At 28.0% G+C, this 16007-nt stretch overlaps 1 protein-coding gene across 1 annotated transcript; it reads right to left on the reverse strand.

Moving 5' to 3' along the window:
- Positions 1 to 6539: 6539 nt before the first annotated feature.
- Positions 6540 to 15590, reverse strand: LOC129958905 (ATP synthase subunit delta, mitochondrial-like). The gene is made up of 4 exons (XM_056071638.1): positions 15395 to 15590; positions 11737 to 11890; positions 7168 to 7256; positions 6540 to 6896 (listed from the first exon to the last, which is right to left on the reverse strand). Exons 1-4 carry the CDS (start codon positions 15515 to 15517, stop codon positions 6774 to 6776), a joined length of 489 nt encoding a protein of 162 aa, XP_055927613.1. The 5' UTR covers positions 15518 to 15590; the 3' UTR covers positions 6540 to 6773.
- Positions 15591 to 16007: the final 417 nt, after the last annotated feature.

Consider the following 16007-nt stretch of genomic DNA (forward strand, 5'->3'; position numbering starts at 1 on the left):
TAAATACTTAAAGAAAAAGTTGTTCTGAATTTGAATTTTTATCCCATTTTGACTAGTAAAATATATATTCTGAACTCATTAAGAATTCCAAAAGTTCCAGAACCAAAAAAAAAAAAAAAAATCCATCATCATAAATAATTTAATATTGAAACTTAAACACTTAAAAACTGAGGACAAAAAAAAACTATTGTCTATCTCTGCCCTTTCAAACAATTCATTCTATTTTATATATATGTGAAAATGTCTAATATCAAGAAATTTTTCAGAGATGCTTCTTGATTTTTAAAATCTGACAATATTAATGTGGTATGAACATAGTTTAAAAGATTCATTGCTTTGTATTCCAATACTGTTAATCGTTTTGAAATTACTTATCTTTCATATATACAGGCACATTGGCTTTCTTTGTGATTTTAGTTATACTCAATTTTAAATAAATAAAATTAAGAATTTCTGTATATCTACAGAATTAAATATGGAAAATACTTATTATTTTTATACAAGTTTTTTAAGGAATATTTTAGCAAAAATCTACATAGCATTTCAATTTATTATTAGAAGAAAGGCAAGAAAAAAATAATCAAATATTATTTGAATTATGAGCTATTAGAAATACAAAATTATTTGCATTTAATTAATCATCTGTAGTTTAATGCTTTACTTAAATTTATGATTCTTTAATTCAGTGTTAATTATAATTCACCAGCAAATTATACACATCTCTAAATCGAATCACATCTACTTATAATAAAAGACAATTGTGTGTGCTCTATAGGCCAGGTCATTTGACCTAAAGTTACCAAACTGGCCCAGATATAATTTGGAAGAAAAGAAAATGCACCTTGGAATTTTTTTTTTTTTTTTTTTTTTTTTTTTATGTGATTAACTTTCAAAAATGTTTATGCACAAAAATTATTTTCTACTCCATTTTAAAGTTCAAATGATGCCAACTTAATAACTGTAAAATTCTTTAGCCTACATTTAATTAGCTTTTAAACAATTTTCAGTGTTTCATCAAATATCTGACTGCATGATTTTCCTCCACTAATGAAAGCTAAAGGATTTTGTTTAATATTACTTAGTTAATGGGACAAATAAAAAATAAGTTACAATACCTCTAAATTTAGATGAACCAAACACAATACCGCTAGGATGTCATAGAAATGTTCTCTATTAGAAAAGTTCATATACACAATAATTTAAAAGTCTATTAAAATAACACAGTTTTAATGTCTGAAAATTTGATGGCATCAGTTTTATCTAAATGATTTCACTGAAATTAAATATAACCAATATCTCCAGGTAACCAGCTGGTCACCAAAATTTATTAAATTTTCAACAAAGAAAATTCTACGGTTCTGAAATCAAAACTAATCAAGTTCGATCTTCATTAATTTGGAAATGCAACTAATTTCAAACAATATGGTCCTCCATGCAATTATTTTAATAATATTAAGTGCTGACATCAAGTTAAAAGTCGAATGGCCCAGAATAATTTATACTATTAATAATAATAAATATGCATTGATTGTTTGACCTACAAGTATCCAACTTAGAACATATATACTTTGGAGGTTTTTTAATTTTAATTCAAAAGTTAAGGAAATGTTGGGGGATTACTGCAATAACTTACGTTTATGTTATTATACAAAAATAAAATTTGAAGCCATTTTAAAATTTGTCTTTTTATTGATCCAATTTAACAGCCATGAGAATTTTTACTGAATTTTGACAATTTTTTCAAAATATTTAATTTGATTTTAAACAACAGTTTATATTGTTGCTCTGACAATCAAATCATTTTCATAATTTCACAAAATATTTAATCGCAAAATTTTCTTTCATTGTTAGAAGCTAAAAAAAAAAAAAGATTCTGGTTAAAATCAGTAGTTTACGAAAAAAAAAAAAAAAATTGAGCTACAATATTGCGAAATTTAGAAGGTAGATGAATCCCTTATTAACGTTTTTAATAGCGCTATGGTGTCACCGTACCGATCTCCATCAAGATTCATGTACAGAATGCACGGAACTTAAAAAACACGGCTTTAATGTCAGACAGTTTTGTGGAATCATGAACATGAAGTTATAAAAAGTGATTTGTCAGAAATCAAATATAACCAAAATAGGGTTAACATGGCACCGGGAAAATACAAGGAATTTTAAAATCATCTAAAATGCAGGGGAAAATGAAAGTTTCCATAAAAACCAGAAGTACAGGGAAATTTTTTTCATTAAAAAAAATTTCTAAATATAGCATGAAAAATATCGTAGCTAATAGCTTCAAAAATGAAACACCATTTACGACAGTGTAATCGCGGAAACTCATCCTTTTTTTTTTTTTTTCCCCTCGCTATATTTTTTTCTATATACAAATAGATCAGTCCAATTTTGATTTGAGAGGCAGATGCTCTTTTTCATCAGATTCCTGTACTGCAGCTAATAAGCATGAGCGAGACTGCTACAACTATGTGAGAGAATAACAAATGTCTCTGGCGAGAATAGCAATCAACATTTAGCGATAATGGGATCGCGGTGATGTTTAGTCACTTACACGTGAGTTTATTGAAAAGTTCATATCAATACGAAAGAATAAAAGTAAGAACTAATTCGGAAAAAAAAATCATTAATATTGGATTTTTATCTAAAAGGGATACAAAAGAAGAGGACATCAAGTCCCAAAAAGTCAAATTTGATGAAATCATTTAAAATCGAACTTTTATCGGTATTAAAACTTATTGCGTCACATTCGTCCTTTATTGCATTCAATGATACATCGGGAATATTTTCGCATATAATTACTTCTTTTTAACAGTGTTTCATAATTGTGGGAAAAAAAATATTTGCCGCAAAAATTTTGCCGTTTTAAAAGTTGCATTTTGTTTAAATGCACATTTATTAAAGAACAATGCATTATTTTCTGAGAAACGAATGTTTGCTTTGCTTCAACTTTATTCCAAAGCACAAATTTCCGCGGCATGTTCAGAACGTGCAAAGATTGAATTTGAAATTTTTCCGAAAAAACTAAAAAGGTGAAAACAAAGAGTAGCCTAATTCATTCAATGAAAAAATTCATTTAGAAGTCAAAAGAATTTTCTGATGTTTGGGAAATAGTAAAAATAATTCTTGCGCTGTCACATGATAATGCTGCTAATGGAAAATGGATTTTGTATCAACAAAGGTATGCTTGCTGAAAGTCTGAAAGATTCTTTAATTGATCCAAAAACTACATATGACGATAAATTTGTATGGAGGTGTTTTAAATTTTCCAATTTCAAAAGATTTGCTTCAGTATGCTAAATTAGTATAGTATATAGTAGTTTCCCATTGGAGGTATTATACAGCTATAGAAAAAAGTTCGGGGGGGGGGAGATACCAACAAACGCAAAGCAGCATTGCAAATGAAATTGTTACAAAAAAAAAATGAAAGTAATGACTGAAAAGTCAGCTGACACTGAAAAAAATTGATGCGCAAATATATGAATTGACAAAAATAAATAAAAAATAATCTTGCTTTGTAATGATTTTTGTTTAGTAATCATTAAATAGTTTGTATCATAAAAACAAATATGTTATTTTGTGTTTTATTTCACCTGAGTCTTTAATTTTAAGTGACTTACAACTAAAGAGCATAAAAGGTAATTAATATCTGCCCTTTCCTTAATATATATTTTTTGTCTTGACAAATTCTAGGCAAAAAAAATAGTGTTTTTTTTATTAGTATGTAAATATAAACATTTTTTTAATATATTATTACAAATAATTTAAATTATTGCTTCCTTTCCTTGCTTTTTCAATTAAAACTATGAAGCATTATTATTCCATTATAACCAGCATATGAATGCTATTCATGCATTTCCTCTTATATTGCATATACATACAGGTAAATACAGAGATTTTTTCTCCCGAGATTTGAGTGGCAACCCTGTGATATTTCTGAGGAACCAACTGGTCGCCTGAAGCTACTAATATATAATACAGTAAAAACTAATTATAATATTCTTCTTAATCTGTCCAATTAAAATTTATAATGTAAATCTAATGTCAATTTTTACTTTTTAATTAAATGATAAATTGAAAGTTGCATATTAGTCCATGAAAAGAAAGAAAAACCAATAAAAAAAATTACAGCTCATACAAGGGGTCTTTAAGGAACAATATAAAAAAGCTTTCACTTACCATATCAAATTCAAAAACATCGGTATTTTCGATATTTCAGATTCCTTAGATGTAAACATTGCAATTTTTAAAAAGCTGCACATTTCAGTTTTAAAAAATTATCACAAATTCAGGATTTTAAAAATACTTCAATTAATCATTTGCACTCCAGGAGTACTATTCAAGATGTCACATCTGGCATGATAAAAGACAGTAAAAGAGAAACATGGATGTAAGAAGTCATAGAAGAAGAAAATAAAAATAAACTTTTCCCACTCCACCAGTGTAAAAGTAGAATGTAATAAATTAAAATAAGACCTTTTCTATTACACTTTTATGTATACTGCAAAATGATTTTGTAGAATATTAAAAGTATATTCTTATAAACATTTTTACTAAATTTCACAAAAATGCATTTTCTTTTAAATATGGTAGGAGTGTGATTATACAATCAAAACAAATTTTAACTTGCCAATAGACAATATTATTAAAATATCTTTTATCCCATATCAAATCTATACAACAGCTTGTTGAGAAATTATTATTTTGAAAAGTTGAAGAAATTTCTAGAAACTATTAATTTCTACTTTTCAATAGTGAACAACAGAGCTTATTTTGATACTAAATAGTTGATACCATTTACTAACTCTTAGTCTAATTTTAATGCTCTATATATTCAATAAAAGAATACGATGGGCAAAACAAAATTTAAAAAAATTAATGAGACAATGAAATAGAATTTTAAATGAATAGTACATATTGACAAGATAAATAAAGATCCATAATGATTAAACAAAAAAGTAACATCTGCTAAAGAAATAGTTTTAATTTAAATTGTTAAAAGCTAGAATTCACACAGAAAAGTTTTTAAAAAAATCACTCGCAAGTTAGCTTTGTCAAAATACAAAGTCAAATAGCGAATTTAAAATTTCAATTAAATATTGCATTTAAAAATGTCCAATTCCTCTTAATGTATCTCTGTACAAATCTGATACTATAAGAGAAATTAATTTTATCTTATACAAATATAAAAAATATGGTCATCTGGAAGATACATGACAATATTTGTAATAATAACTATAAACCTTCCAATTTTTATTAAAAATCACTTAGAATTACTTTAAGACTGGACTATCTCAACAGGATGAAAGTACAAAAATTGTCAGAAATACAGTAAAACAAGGTTACAAAAACTGTTTAGGTTCATATATCTAACCAAAACTGATGTTAAATAGTTTGCTAAGTCTCTTTTCTTTAAATGTAATAGTTAATAAATAATTATCTGCAAAATTTACTGCTGTCACAAAGCAGAATTATTTAGTTAAAATTTAAGTACTAAAGTATTAGCATAAACATGCTGGCATTTTTTTTTTTTTTTTTTTTTTTTTTTTTTTTTTTACTACATTTGGTACTTACGTCTATCTGAACTTGGTATTTTGGAAATTTCTTTCAAAATAGAAATCCATTGTGAAATTTGTACTTAATATAGTTTAATTTTTTAAAAGATTAAATACTGAAATATCATCAGAATAATATTTAAAATACTCTAGTATGATTAAGAATAAATGTTAAATGAAAAAAGATTTATAAATTGAATTAATGTGGTACACAACTGAAATCCATTTATACAGTTTTACTTTATCCAAATGATTACAATGAAAAAATAAAGGTAATTGATCCTTGCTCTATAACTTGAATAAAAAATAATTTACTATGCAATCTTTATGTCAAAAAGGAAACATCTTTCTGTAGTGGATATTATTGAATCGCAATTTAATGTCAAGTAATTTATTTCTTCAATACTTTTTTTTCCTCCCATAATTGATCTTAATTATAAATTTCAAAAATAACTGAATACAGTTTTAAACATATGATATGCATAAATATTTAATAAATCAAGTTTTTGTCTATATTAAAATAAATCCTTAAAAGTTTTTTTTTTTTTTTAAACAGTAAAGATTTTTAATTTGCATTTTCCCAGCCATGTTTCAAATATCTAATTAGATGACTATTTCTTTATTATCTCTTAACTCAAGTAAAGGTGGTATCTAATTAAAAAGTAGGTATGGTTCACATAATGAAGTATTAAATTATAGCTATATGAAAAAATAGAAAGTTACAGAAACAATAATATGAGTGCATTTACACATTTTTATACATTTCTCGATCAGTTGATAGACATTTAACTTTAGGATCTTTTTGTATCTTGTTATCAGCGGATTTAGAAATTACAATGTTCTCTTTAAAAAAGTAAAAAACTATTTGTAAAAACAATAAAATTTGTAAGTTCAATTATAATAATAATAATAATGGTGTATGTTTACATTTAAAACCGAAATTATTTTGCCATTCTGAAAGCATGTTGAACTAAAATTAGACAAAAATAACAAAATTTTAATATTTATTACCATGTTTTTTACTGTTAGTTGTGGTTTGAAGTACATTTTTTCCTATAAACATAACAAATTTAACATATATATATGATGCTTTGATAAACATGGTCAAGGAAAAAAATATCTAAATCCAAAAAAATTTCAGCAATTTTTACATACATCTAAATTTTTTTTAATCTTAAAAATTCAGGTGAATTGTCACAGTAATAAGGATTTTAATATAATCTAGGATGTAGCTTTAACTAGTTCTTCATGAACTTCAATTGCAATCTGAGCTTCTGCTTTAGCTTCTTCTGTACTGGCAGACCCTAACTGCTGTTGAGCTTTAGATAAGCCTTCTTTACAAGCCTATTAAATGGATATGAGGGAAAAATTTATAGCTCATTTCATAATAATATATATATATATAGTGATTTGAATCAAAGTATGATAGCATAAAAACATAATACATCAATATGCATTTCAGAAAATGGAGAAATAAGTGAAAAAAAATAAGTTTCACAAACACACACACACAAAAAAAAAATACTGGAGTGTTAAAATGCAGAACATTTTTACATTATTTTCTAATTTGTAAAGTTTTCTAATTCTTTATAGTTATAGTTGATTAATAACTTACTTGAGGATCCAGCCTTTCAAGTGGTACAGCTTCTTGAGCTAAAACTTGGACAGATGAGTCTTCATTTATTGTTACAGATCCACTGCTGACTAGAAAAGAACAAAAAAATATTGTATATTCCAGTAAAGCATAAAAAGTAATTTATAAAATTAGGAATAATCAAAGTAAAAAGTAATTTATAAAATTAGGAATAATGTTCAAACTCAAAAATTATTAATTTATGATTTCAATTACTATAACACAGAGAATAAATATATCTATATATGTAAAACGCTAATGTACATGGCACAGAAATTGAGCTTATTACTTAATTGATGAATAGCAGCAGTCAAATATAAATAAAATATGATACAAATTTCAGACTGCTTCAGTCATTGAACAATTTTACAACTGTACTGAATCAAACACTTTGCCTACCTAATTAATAGAGCAGCAAAATATTATTAAAAGTTTTTTGAAGATACTTCGACATGTCTTCAAAAAGGACATTCAGTCAGAGGAAACAAAATGTAAAAGATCAAGAAATAAGCTCCAAACAAAAAGTTCCATTAAGTGCAAATATAGTCTTAACAACTGCTAGATAATCATAGTAAGACTAAGGATTAATGCACGGTTTCTCACCAAGCACTCCAAAATCCTGCTGATGGTCTAAAAACTCTCTAAAAATCTGAAATCTAATTTCTAATTTTTTTAATGTTTGATGCATTTAAAATTAAACATTGCTAATTAATCGATCTTTCAGATTCCTTCTGAAGTGCTTTTGAATTAAAATAAAACAGAATAAAGGAAATTAAAAATTTGTAATCTGCATATCGTTACCCCAACTGGCGTAGAAAAATTCACGTATTTGCGTTACTGTAACTTGCGATGAAAATTCACGCATGCGTATTGTGTTCTGATTGTTGAGAACTATTATCAACGGATGCGGACTCGATTTAAATTATTTTTAGGTTCGTTGTATGCTTTTGTATTTAAATTGTATTTATGTTAGTTATATATATTTTGTATATGCTTATAGCTTTAAGTACATCGCTTTTTAAGTAGTTTTTTTTAACCTGTTTTCAACCGATTATTTTAAACGATTCGTTTTATTTTCTTTGATGCATTTAAAATTAAATATTTTTAATTAATCGATCTCATGATGAGTATGAGAAAATGTTTTTGACAAATTCTTGAGATATTACATAAATTAAGAGATATTCTTTAGTGCCCATAAAGTTTAAACGTTCTGTGACTCTTTTTTCAGTAATCATATTATTTAAAAAATGCTTTGTTTCAATAAAAAAATATTATTATATTAATTGCAGATTAATCCTTTCCACTTTAATTTAAGGCATAAATTCTACAGGAGCTAACAGAAAATTAGGGAAATATATATTATGTTATGACTAAAGGCCTTTATAATATTATGAGTGAATTATATGATTATCAAAATTTGAATTTTAAAATATTTTGATGAAGAAGCTATTAAAGCAGGAATTGCATAAAATATTTAATTATTAAAATTTTAACGAACATTAAGATTGGCAAACTGGCTGGTCGCCAAAGGCGGCTAGTTGTTAAATAAAGAAACCATTCTTCAACTAACAGCTTTGTTCAACAAAGGAATTTTCCTTCGTCAAAAACTATAAATTGTGCTTACTTTAAAATAGCAATTTCAATGCTGTAAGAATAAATACACATTACTGTAGATTCCACTATTGACCTTACAAAGAACCCACAAAAACCAATAGATAATATGTAAAAAGAGAACAAGCCTCCCTGGCAGAGGGTCATAACTGGCTATGTACGGAAAGTGATATGACAATACTCTCAAAATTTTTACCAGTTTTATTTATCTTCATGTTGAACAGACTACAAGAACATGTTACAAGAATATTATTAAAATCTATCTTTTATCTATCTTATTATTCTGGTTGTACACATTTCAAAAGGAATAATTATCTCTGAAAAAATTAACCTCAAATCACATAATTCTATTTTCTTGATTAAATCTATTTGAAATTTAATCCAATTTTTAAAAAAATAGAGAAATAAGACTTGATGGCTAAATTATAAATATTTGAATTCAATTACATTAGCATGCATTATTTGTATATCAATAACTTTCTTAAAATCACAGCAGTTCTTTTCACTACCTTTGTCACAAGGGCTTCACATGTAAGAATATTAAAGAATATATGATAACATATGTGACGTAAACATCAGAAAAGTATTTAATTTAAATAACATGCAGACAGTGCAATTTTGAGTCCATTCCTAAAGTTCAAAAGATATAAAGAAAGAAATTTACATTATAGTAAATATAATGTTATAAAACAAACATAATTACAAACAGGAAAGTTCATTATGTCTTACTGGAAAATTTAAACTCATAGGAACAGCAGATAATAATCATAGTAATGCAGCTGAATTTATCTTTTTGGATATATTTTATCAAGCTTTTCTATTATATAATACAAATCTAATTTTATTGATCCAAAGATCAGAAAACTTTGAAGTCTATTCTGGAATGTGGTAATGTGAATATGATTTTTAAGATTTAAAATGTACTTTTTTTTTTGTATGCACATACTGGCACTTGTAGAGTATATTAAATTTTTATTTATTGTTTTGCAAAATGCATCAGCAACTCACGAAATGTTCGGCTACAGTAGCAACAATGTTTTTGGCTTGGATACATCTTGCTTCCTTGCAAAAACATGATCCCTATTCCTTAGATTGATTTTTAAATCTTGCAATTTTATGCAGTACAACTGACTAAAAGCAAACATATATTCTATCTTCAAAAATATGGATAACTGTGTATTGAGGTTTTTATACCAAACAATGCTCCAAGTTCAATTACCCATGTGTGCACTATAAATCTCCCAATATCTCTGTTAAAATAAAAATGTTAAAAAGTTACCAAAAGAGAGAGATTTAAAAACTTTCTTCACATTTTTTTTTTTTTTTTTTTTGTCCCATTAGGAGCAGGTGAATATTTCTAATAAAGTGGGTAATCCTGACTCCCAAACACCCCAATTGGCACAACTCTACTTTTAATATACTACAGATTGAAACTTACAGAATACTCATTTACATTTTCTTTAGGAATAATAATTATAAGTATAAAGAAAAATTTAAAGCCTGACGAATATATCATATATAAAGGATTATTTTATATCTGCTTTTAGCCTTACAAAAAATTAAAGAAGAAATTGCAGGGTTCCCACTCTGCCCCTGTATAAAAATTTCAGGCCTTATTAAGAGTTTTCTATTTTAATACAGTATGGAATATAATGATTCATGTGTTATTAATGAAACAAGTTTGTTACAGAAACAGTTTCACACAAAATATCAATCTAGATTACAATAATATTTCAAGTTTGCTTTTATAAATAACACAAAAAAATTAAGCTATAAAGAAAAATATACAATGCCCCTGCTACAGAAGATCTTAATTCCTTGATTTCAAGGCAATTTGAATTTTCGAAATATTTCAAATAATCAATTCTATTTCATTAGTCTATAACAGATTATTTGTTTAGGTTTCCAATTTTTATTCTTTTATTACAAGAAAATACTTTTCTAGATTAACTTGCCCATCCTAAAGTATTAATAGTGTCTGTATTATTTTCCCCAATTTGGTTAATTTTTTAACTTCATAAATACTCATACAAAAACTATCAATATTAACTGTTGCTGATGGATCACAAAGAAACTTTGAATTGATATTATAACTTTACTAATAAAAAAATTAAATTAATCTATAATTGCATGCATTTTATTTTATGAAGTATTTTCACCAAATGAGGCAATACATTTTTCAATTTGTTATAAGAATCATAACTATTTGATGCCAATTTGGTTGGATCAATATAAAATTTTTCTAATACTTTTCAATATCTTCAAAATAAATGTTTGGCTCCGTAATCTTAAATCCAAAAGATCGTTATCAGAATTATTTAATGTTTTAAAATCCTGTCTCCAGTGAATCCAAGGTTTATCTTAGAAAGAAAGGTAAGAACTGAGTAGTCTTCACAATAAAATTTTGATGATTTATAAACACTATCCATAATTTTCAAAGTTTACTAAAAAAAAATTCATTACAAAGCCAGTCGTACTTCATTGTGACTTTTAGATATTCGTTCAGGAGCACATTGGATGTCTTCCCCTCCCCTCTAAATTGGATGTCTCCCCCTAGTAGACCGATTCATTCCTTTTGTATATTCAGCAATCGAAATTTCTAATTTTGCATTATAAATCAATTAGTTTTCTCTTTCATAAATTTTTATGCTAAGAGTTCAAGTGAGAGAAAAATTGAGGACTCAAAATAGAAAACTTTTTTTAGAACTTGGAAACAAAAATTAAAGTCTTTATGGACCTTATTTATCTTTATCTAAAAAGATTGATATTTAGGGCCTTTTTAAGGTCCATGGGAACCCAGAATTGATTATGATTTATAAAGGATTTTAATATTAGAATTTCATTTATGCTTGCAATTTCCATTTAGAACTTCAACAATTAAAATGAATATATAAACAATCACTGACAACTTAAATAATTTAACATAAAAATAAACATTACCAAAATATTTTTTTGCCGCACCATCATTTTCAAATACCGTAACAACACCAGGTTTCAATACTGCTAATGTTGGAACATGGCTTGGCAGTATACCAAAGCTTCCACTATAGGATGGCACATCAACTTGTTTTACACTTTCCTTGTTGTAAAAAACCTGAAGAAATCACACAAAAAGAAAAAATTAACTAACTCAATAAGATATTCTTCTACTAAAATCTAATTTTTTTTAAGTACATACAACAAACTATTCAAAACTCCTGGTATAAGAACATTAAAAGGCAATAGAACATACCCAGACAAGTGCAGATCACAATAGTTTATGTATTTCCTGCTATCAATCAAAACATTACTATTATATTTCCTTGCTGCATATTTTTATTGTGAAACAAAACATAAAAAAAGATTTCTGTATTTAAAAAATCTAGAAATCCAGATTTCAGAATGTAAAAATTTAAGAATTCCATATTTATCCAGACAATCCTCCTGCATTTGAACTGTGATCAGGTAATATATAATGATTCGTACTTATGTGGAGTGTTCTATTGCCATTGAAAATTATCAAGAGTTTTGAAAAGCTTACCCCTCTCTGCCACCAATAAACAATGAGTTTTAATGTAGACTGAGTGTGCTATATGAAAAGCCAGCAAAATCCTATCTACAAATACCTCCTCACAGATAATGCTTTATCTTTATTGAGAAAAAGTAATATTAATACCAGAACATAAATAAAATTTTCAGGTACAAGATAATATGTAAAACAAACATATAATATCAGAAATTAGTAAAAAAACATCTTTACTGATACTTTGTCACTATTGGTTAAATATTAATTGAGTTAAAAGAATATTGACAAAAAATATAGTATATACAATACTGGGTTCTTCTGCATTATAAAAGCCCCCAGATTCAGTTGCCAAGCAATCGAGACATATTGCAAGGACAGTTGGAATATGTATAAAGAAGCTAGGCAATAGACTAAGGTTATCAAGAAAACTAGGGACCATTATAATATGTCAATATTCTTCTTTGCTAACAAAGATCTTTCCAGCTGCAGTAATTTTATTTGAATCCACTTAATAGTCAATATACTTTAAATTTAATTTAAAGACCATTTTATTTTCTAGACATAGTTCATTTTTCCAAGTTCACAGCTTCATTTGTAAGCAAAATGATTTATATTCATTTTTTATACAAATTTTATATAAGAAGTTTGGATCAGATTTACTGTACGGTCACCCTTGGCGCGATTTTTTTAGATTGGCGATAAATCTTTCTATATGGCAACCCCCATCCGACCGACAACTAATTATAATAGGGTAACTGCATTAACCCTATTGGTCAACTGAATGTAGACGCCATTATTTAATTTTCGTTTGACCACGTTGCACGTGTGCTTTTTCAATCTTCAGCTCCCGCGTTCTTTTATTTGGATTTTTTTTGTGATGGCTGCTGCATGGGGAATGTCTGAGGTAAGTGCGAGAATGTTTGGTGAGAATGATGTTATGTGGTATGATGAGAATGTAAATTTAAGGTATTTGTATGGACTAGATAAAGGTAAGGAGACGTTTGAATTTTGTATGAAAGCGGGTTTGATTGCGAATAAATATGAGTGTTGTCAGTGTGGCAAGGACATGAAATTGGTTGAAAGGCATGATATAAGTGAAGGTTTTGAATGGAGGTGTAAATCAAAGGTGAAAGGACAAATGCATGACGTCAAAAGGAGTGTGAGAAAGGGTTATTTTTTTTAATATAGTAGAATGACATTGAATGAGATTTTAGTTCAGGTATATTTGTGGGTGACTCAGAGTAAGGTTGATTTTAATATGAAAGAAAGTAAATGTTCTTCTAAGACTGTGTGTGACTATCGTTCTTATTGTCGTGAGGTTTGTGTGGTAGAGATGATTGAAAGTAGTATGAAAGTGGGTGGAAGCGGCGTGACTGTTGAGATAGATGAAAGTAAATTTGGAAAACGTAAATTTAATCGGGGAAAACGTGTGGAAGGTAAATGGGTGTTTGGGGGAGTTGAGCGCGAGACGGGCAAATGTTTTATGAAAGTTGTGGATGATAGGACGACTGATTCTTTATTAAGTGTTATAAATGAGTATATTCTTCCGGGTTCGATAATAATTTCAGACTGCTGGAAGAGCTACGATTGCCTTTCTAATGAAGGCTTCGTGCATCTGAAGGTTAACCATAGTGTGAATTTCAAGGACGCGGATAGAGGTGCCCACACTAATACCATAGAAGGAACGTGGGGGGCAGTAAAACGTGCTATACCAGCGAGCAAAGCAAAAACACAGCTCGATTACTATCTAGCCGAGTATGTGTGGCGCAAAAAAAACAAGCACATGTGTAACAAGTTCATGGCCTTTGTCGACTCCATCATCCGCATTTACCCTCCTCAAAGAGCCGACAAGGAGCCAGAAGACGGAACATCGTCATCAAAGTAGAGGCGGAGTGAGGTGGAAGGTAGTGAGGAGTCGAGCGATAGCGGCTAATAGGAGAGAGGTATGTTTATTGTTCATTATTAACGATTTCAGCGATTCGTTTCTCGTTTATACAAACTTGTTATACATGTTTATTGTTCATTATTAACGATTTCAGCGATTTGGCCGCCATTTCATTTTTTTCCGCAGGCAACATTTTCACTACGCTGTTTTCTTTAAATCTCGTTTATACAAAATATCGCCATTTTGGCGACTTTTGCCGAGATTTTGAAAAAGTCGCCAAGGGTGACCGTACAGTAAATTTTTACCAGAAGTTTTTATTAACATTGCCTTGTAACTTGGCAGAATTCCCTATATAGTTTAATTTAAACTGCTTACCATAAATCATATTTATTTTAATTACTTAATATAGCAGTAACATTAAATGAAACTAGTACTCTCAAATTCCTTACACCAATACTATGCATGTTTCATTGTTACATTTGAAAAGCAATAGATCATATATTGCAAATTTTATTTTAGTATAGCTATTTTATTGCCCCCTTTTAAAACAACACTATGGCTATTTTAGGTTGAACCTCATAATTTTTAACCCTGGTCAGATGACATGTGTACTGAAACCCTTTCGAACTTCTGCATCACACCAGCAAGAGGACATTTGGCTTCAATTGATTTAGCATATACCAGACCCATTTACATAGTGTTTCTTTAGTTGAATCGGGTTTTAAACTTGGAGCTCTCCACTCTCGGAGTCAAGACCTTACAACCAACTCCAAATTTTATTTAAAAGATTTTTCGTAAAATGCATGCTTGAAGCAACTTAACTAAAAGTTTGATGTATATATCTCAATCATTTAATGTACATCAATGCACATCCTTTTTTACATGATTAGAAATTTTTTTAATCTATTAAGTAAGAAATTCAAAAATTAAATATGAATGCAAAGCAGTTTCTAATATATATGCATAAAGAAACAAAAATCAATATCGACATTATTCTGTTTTGAATAGATAAGAATCTTTATGTTTAGGTTAATGTATTTATTAAATGGCTGCTCTTTAATTCATTTGAATATCATTCATATAAGAAATTTGGTTTGTCTTAATCTCACTATTAATTACTTTTTTATTATATAAATGGAATAAAAAATACAGGGTGGGATGAAAACTTAGCTTCTTTGCAAGGAATGAAAGCATGTATCAACACTTACTTCGGAAGGCGATGCAAACGTGAAAGACATCTCAGTAGCATAACTTCGGCTTTGAATCTTAGAATGCTTTAATAGTCGGTAAGTAGAACTGAATGTACGACTGGAAAATAATCTATTGGCCATGTTTAACAATAAACAGAAAATTTCCGACCGGAACAGAAAGGTCGATTTGTTGGTAGCTCGAGATTAGTTGTTTGATGGTAACAACTTCTACGAGAGGGCTGCATCAGTTTTTCGGGCCTTTTTCTGCTTTTAGAGATAGCCACTTAATTGGCTTAGTGAATAATGAAAGATTCAATCTATTAAATGGAAACTTATTCTATTTCAAAAAATAATTTATTGAGCAAAAATAATGAAAAAAATTTGTGATTCCCTTTACATCGCATCATTAAATTATCTAAAACATATGGCCACAATAATCAAAACTCCATTCCTCATTGTAGAGAATAAAAATAAACGTTTAGATGATCATAGAAAACGTCATGTTTATATATTATCGAAATTCCTGTCCAAATAATCCTGATCCTAAACTATAACATTGGGATGATTTAGTATTAGAATAACAAATATTCGGTAAGAAAAGAAGACATAAAAATAATTAAGAATAATCAGC

This window comes from Argiope bruennichi, chromosome 2 (assembly GCF_947563725.1).
Source record: "Argiope bruennichi chromosome 2, qqArgBrue1.1, whole genome shotgun sequence".
Classification (NCBI taxonomy): domain Eukaryota; kingdom Metazoa; phylum Arthropoda; class Arachnida; order Araneae; family Araneidae; genus Argiope; species Argiope bruennichi.

What these genes read in the sequence shown, in the direction of transcription:
- LOC129958905 (XM_056071638.1), bottom strand. Translation starts at nt 15,517, where the DNA reads ATGGCCAATAGATTATTTTCCAGTCGTACATTCAGTTCTACTTACCGA. An exon ending in CGTTTGCATCGCCTTCCGAA is followed by an intron (nt 11,891 to 15,394) that starts GTAAGTGTTGAT and finishes TGATTTCTTCAG; the next exon opens with GTTTTTTACAACAAGGAAAG. An exon ending in TTGAAAGGCTGGATCCTCAA is followed by an intron (nt 6,897 to 7,167) that starts GTAAGTTATTAA and finishes TCCATTTAATAG; the next exon opens with GCTTGTAAAGAAGGCTTATC.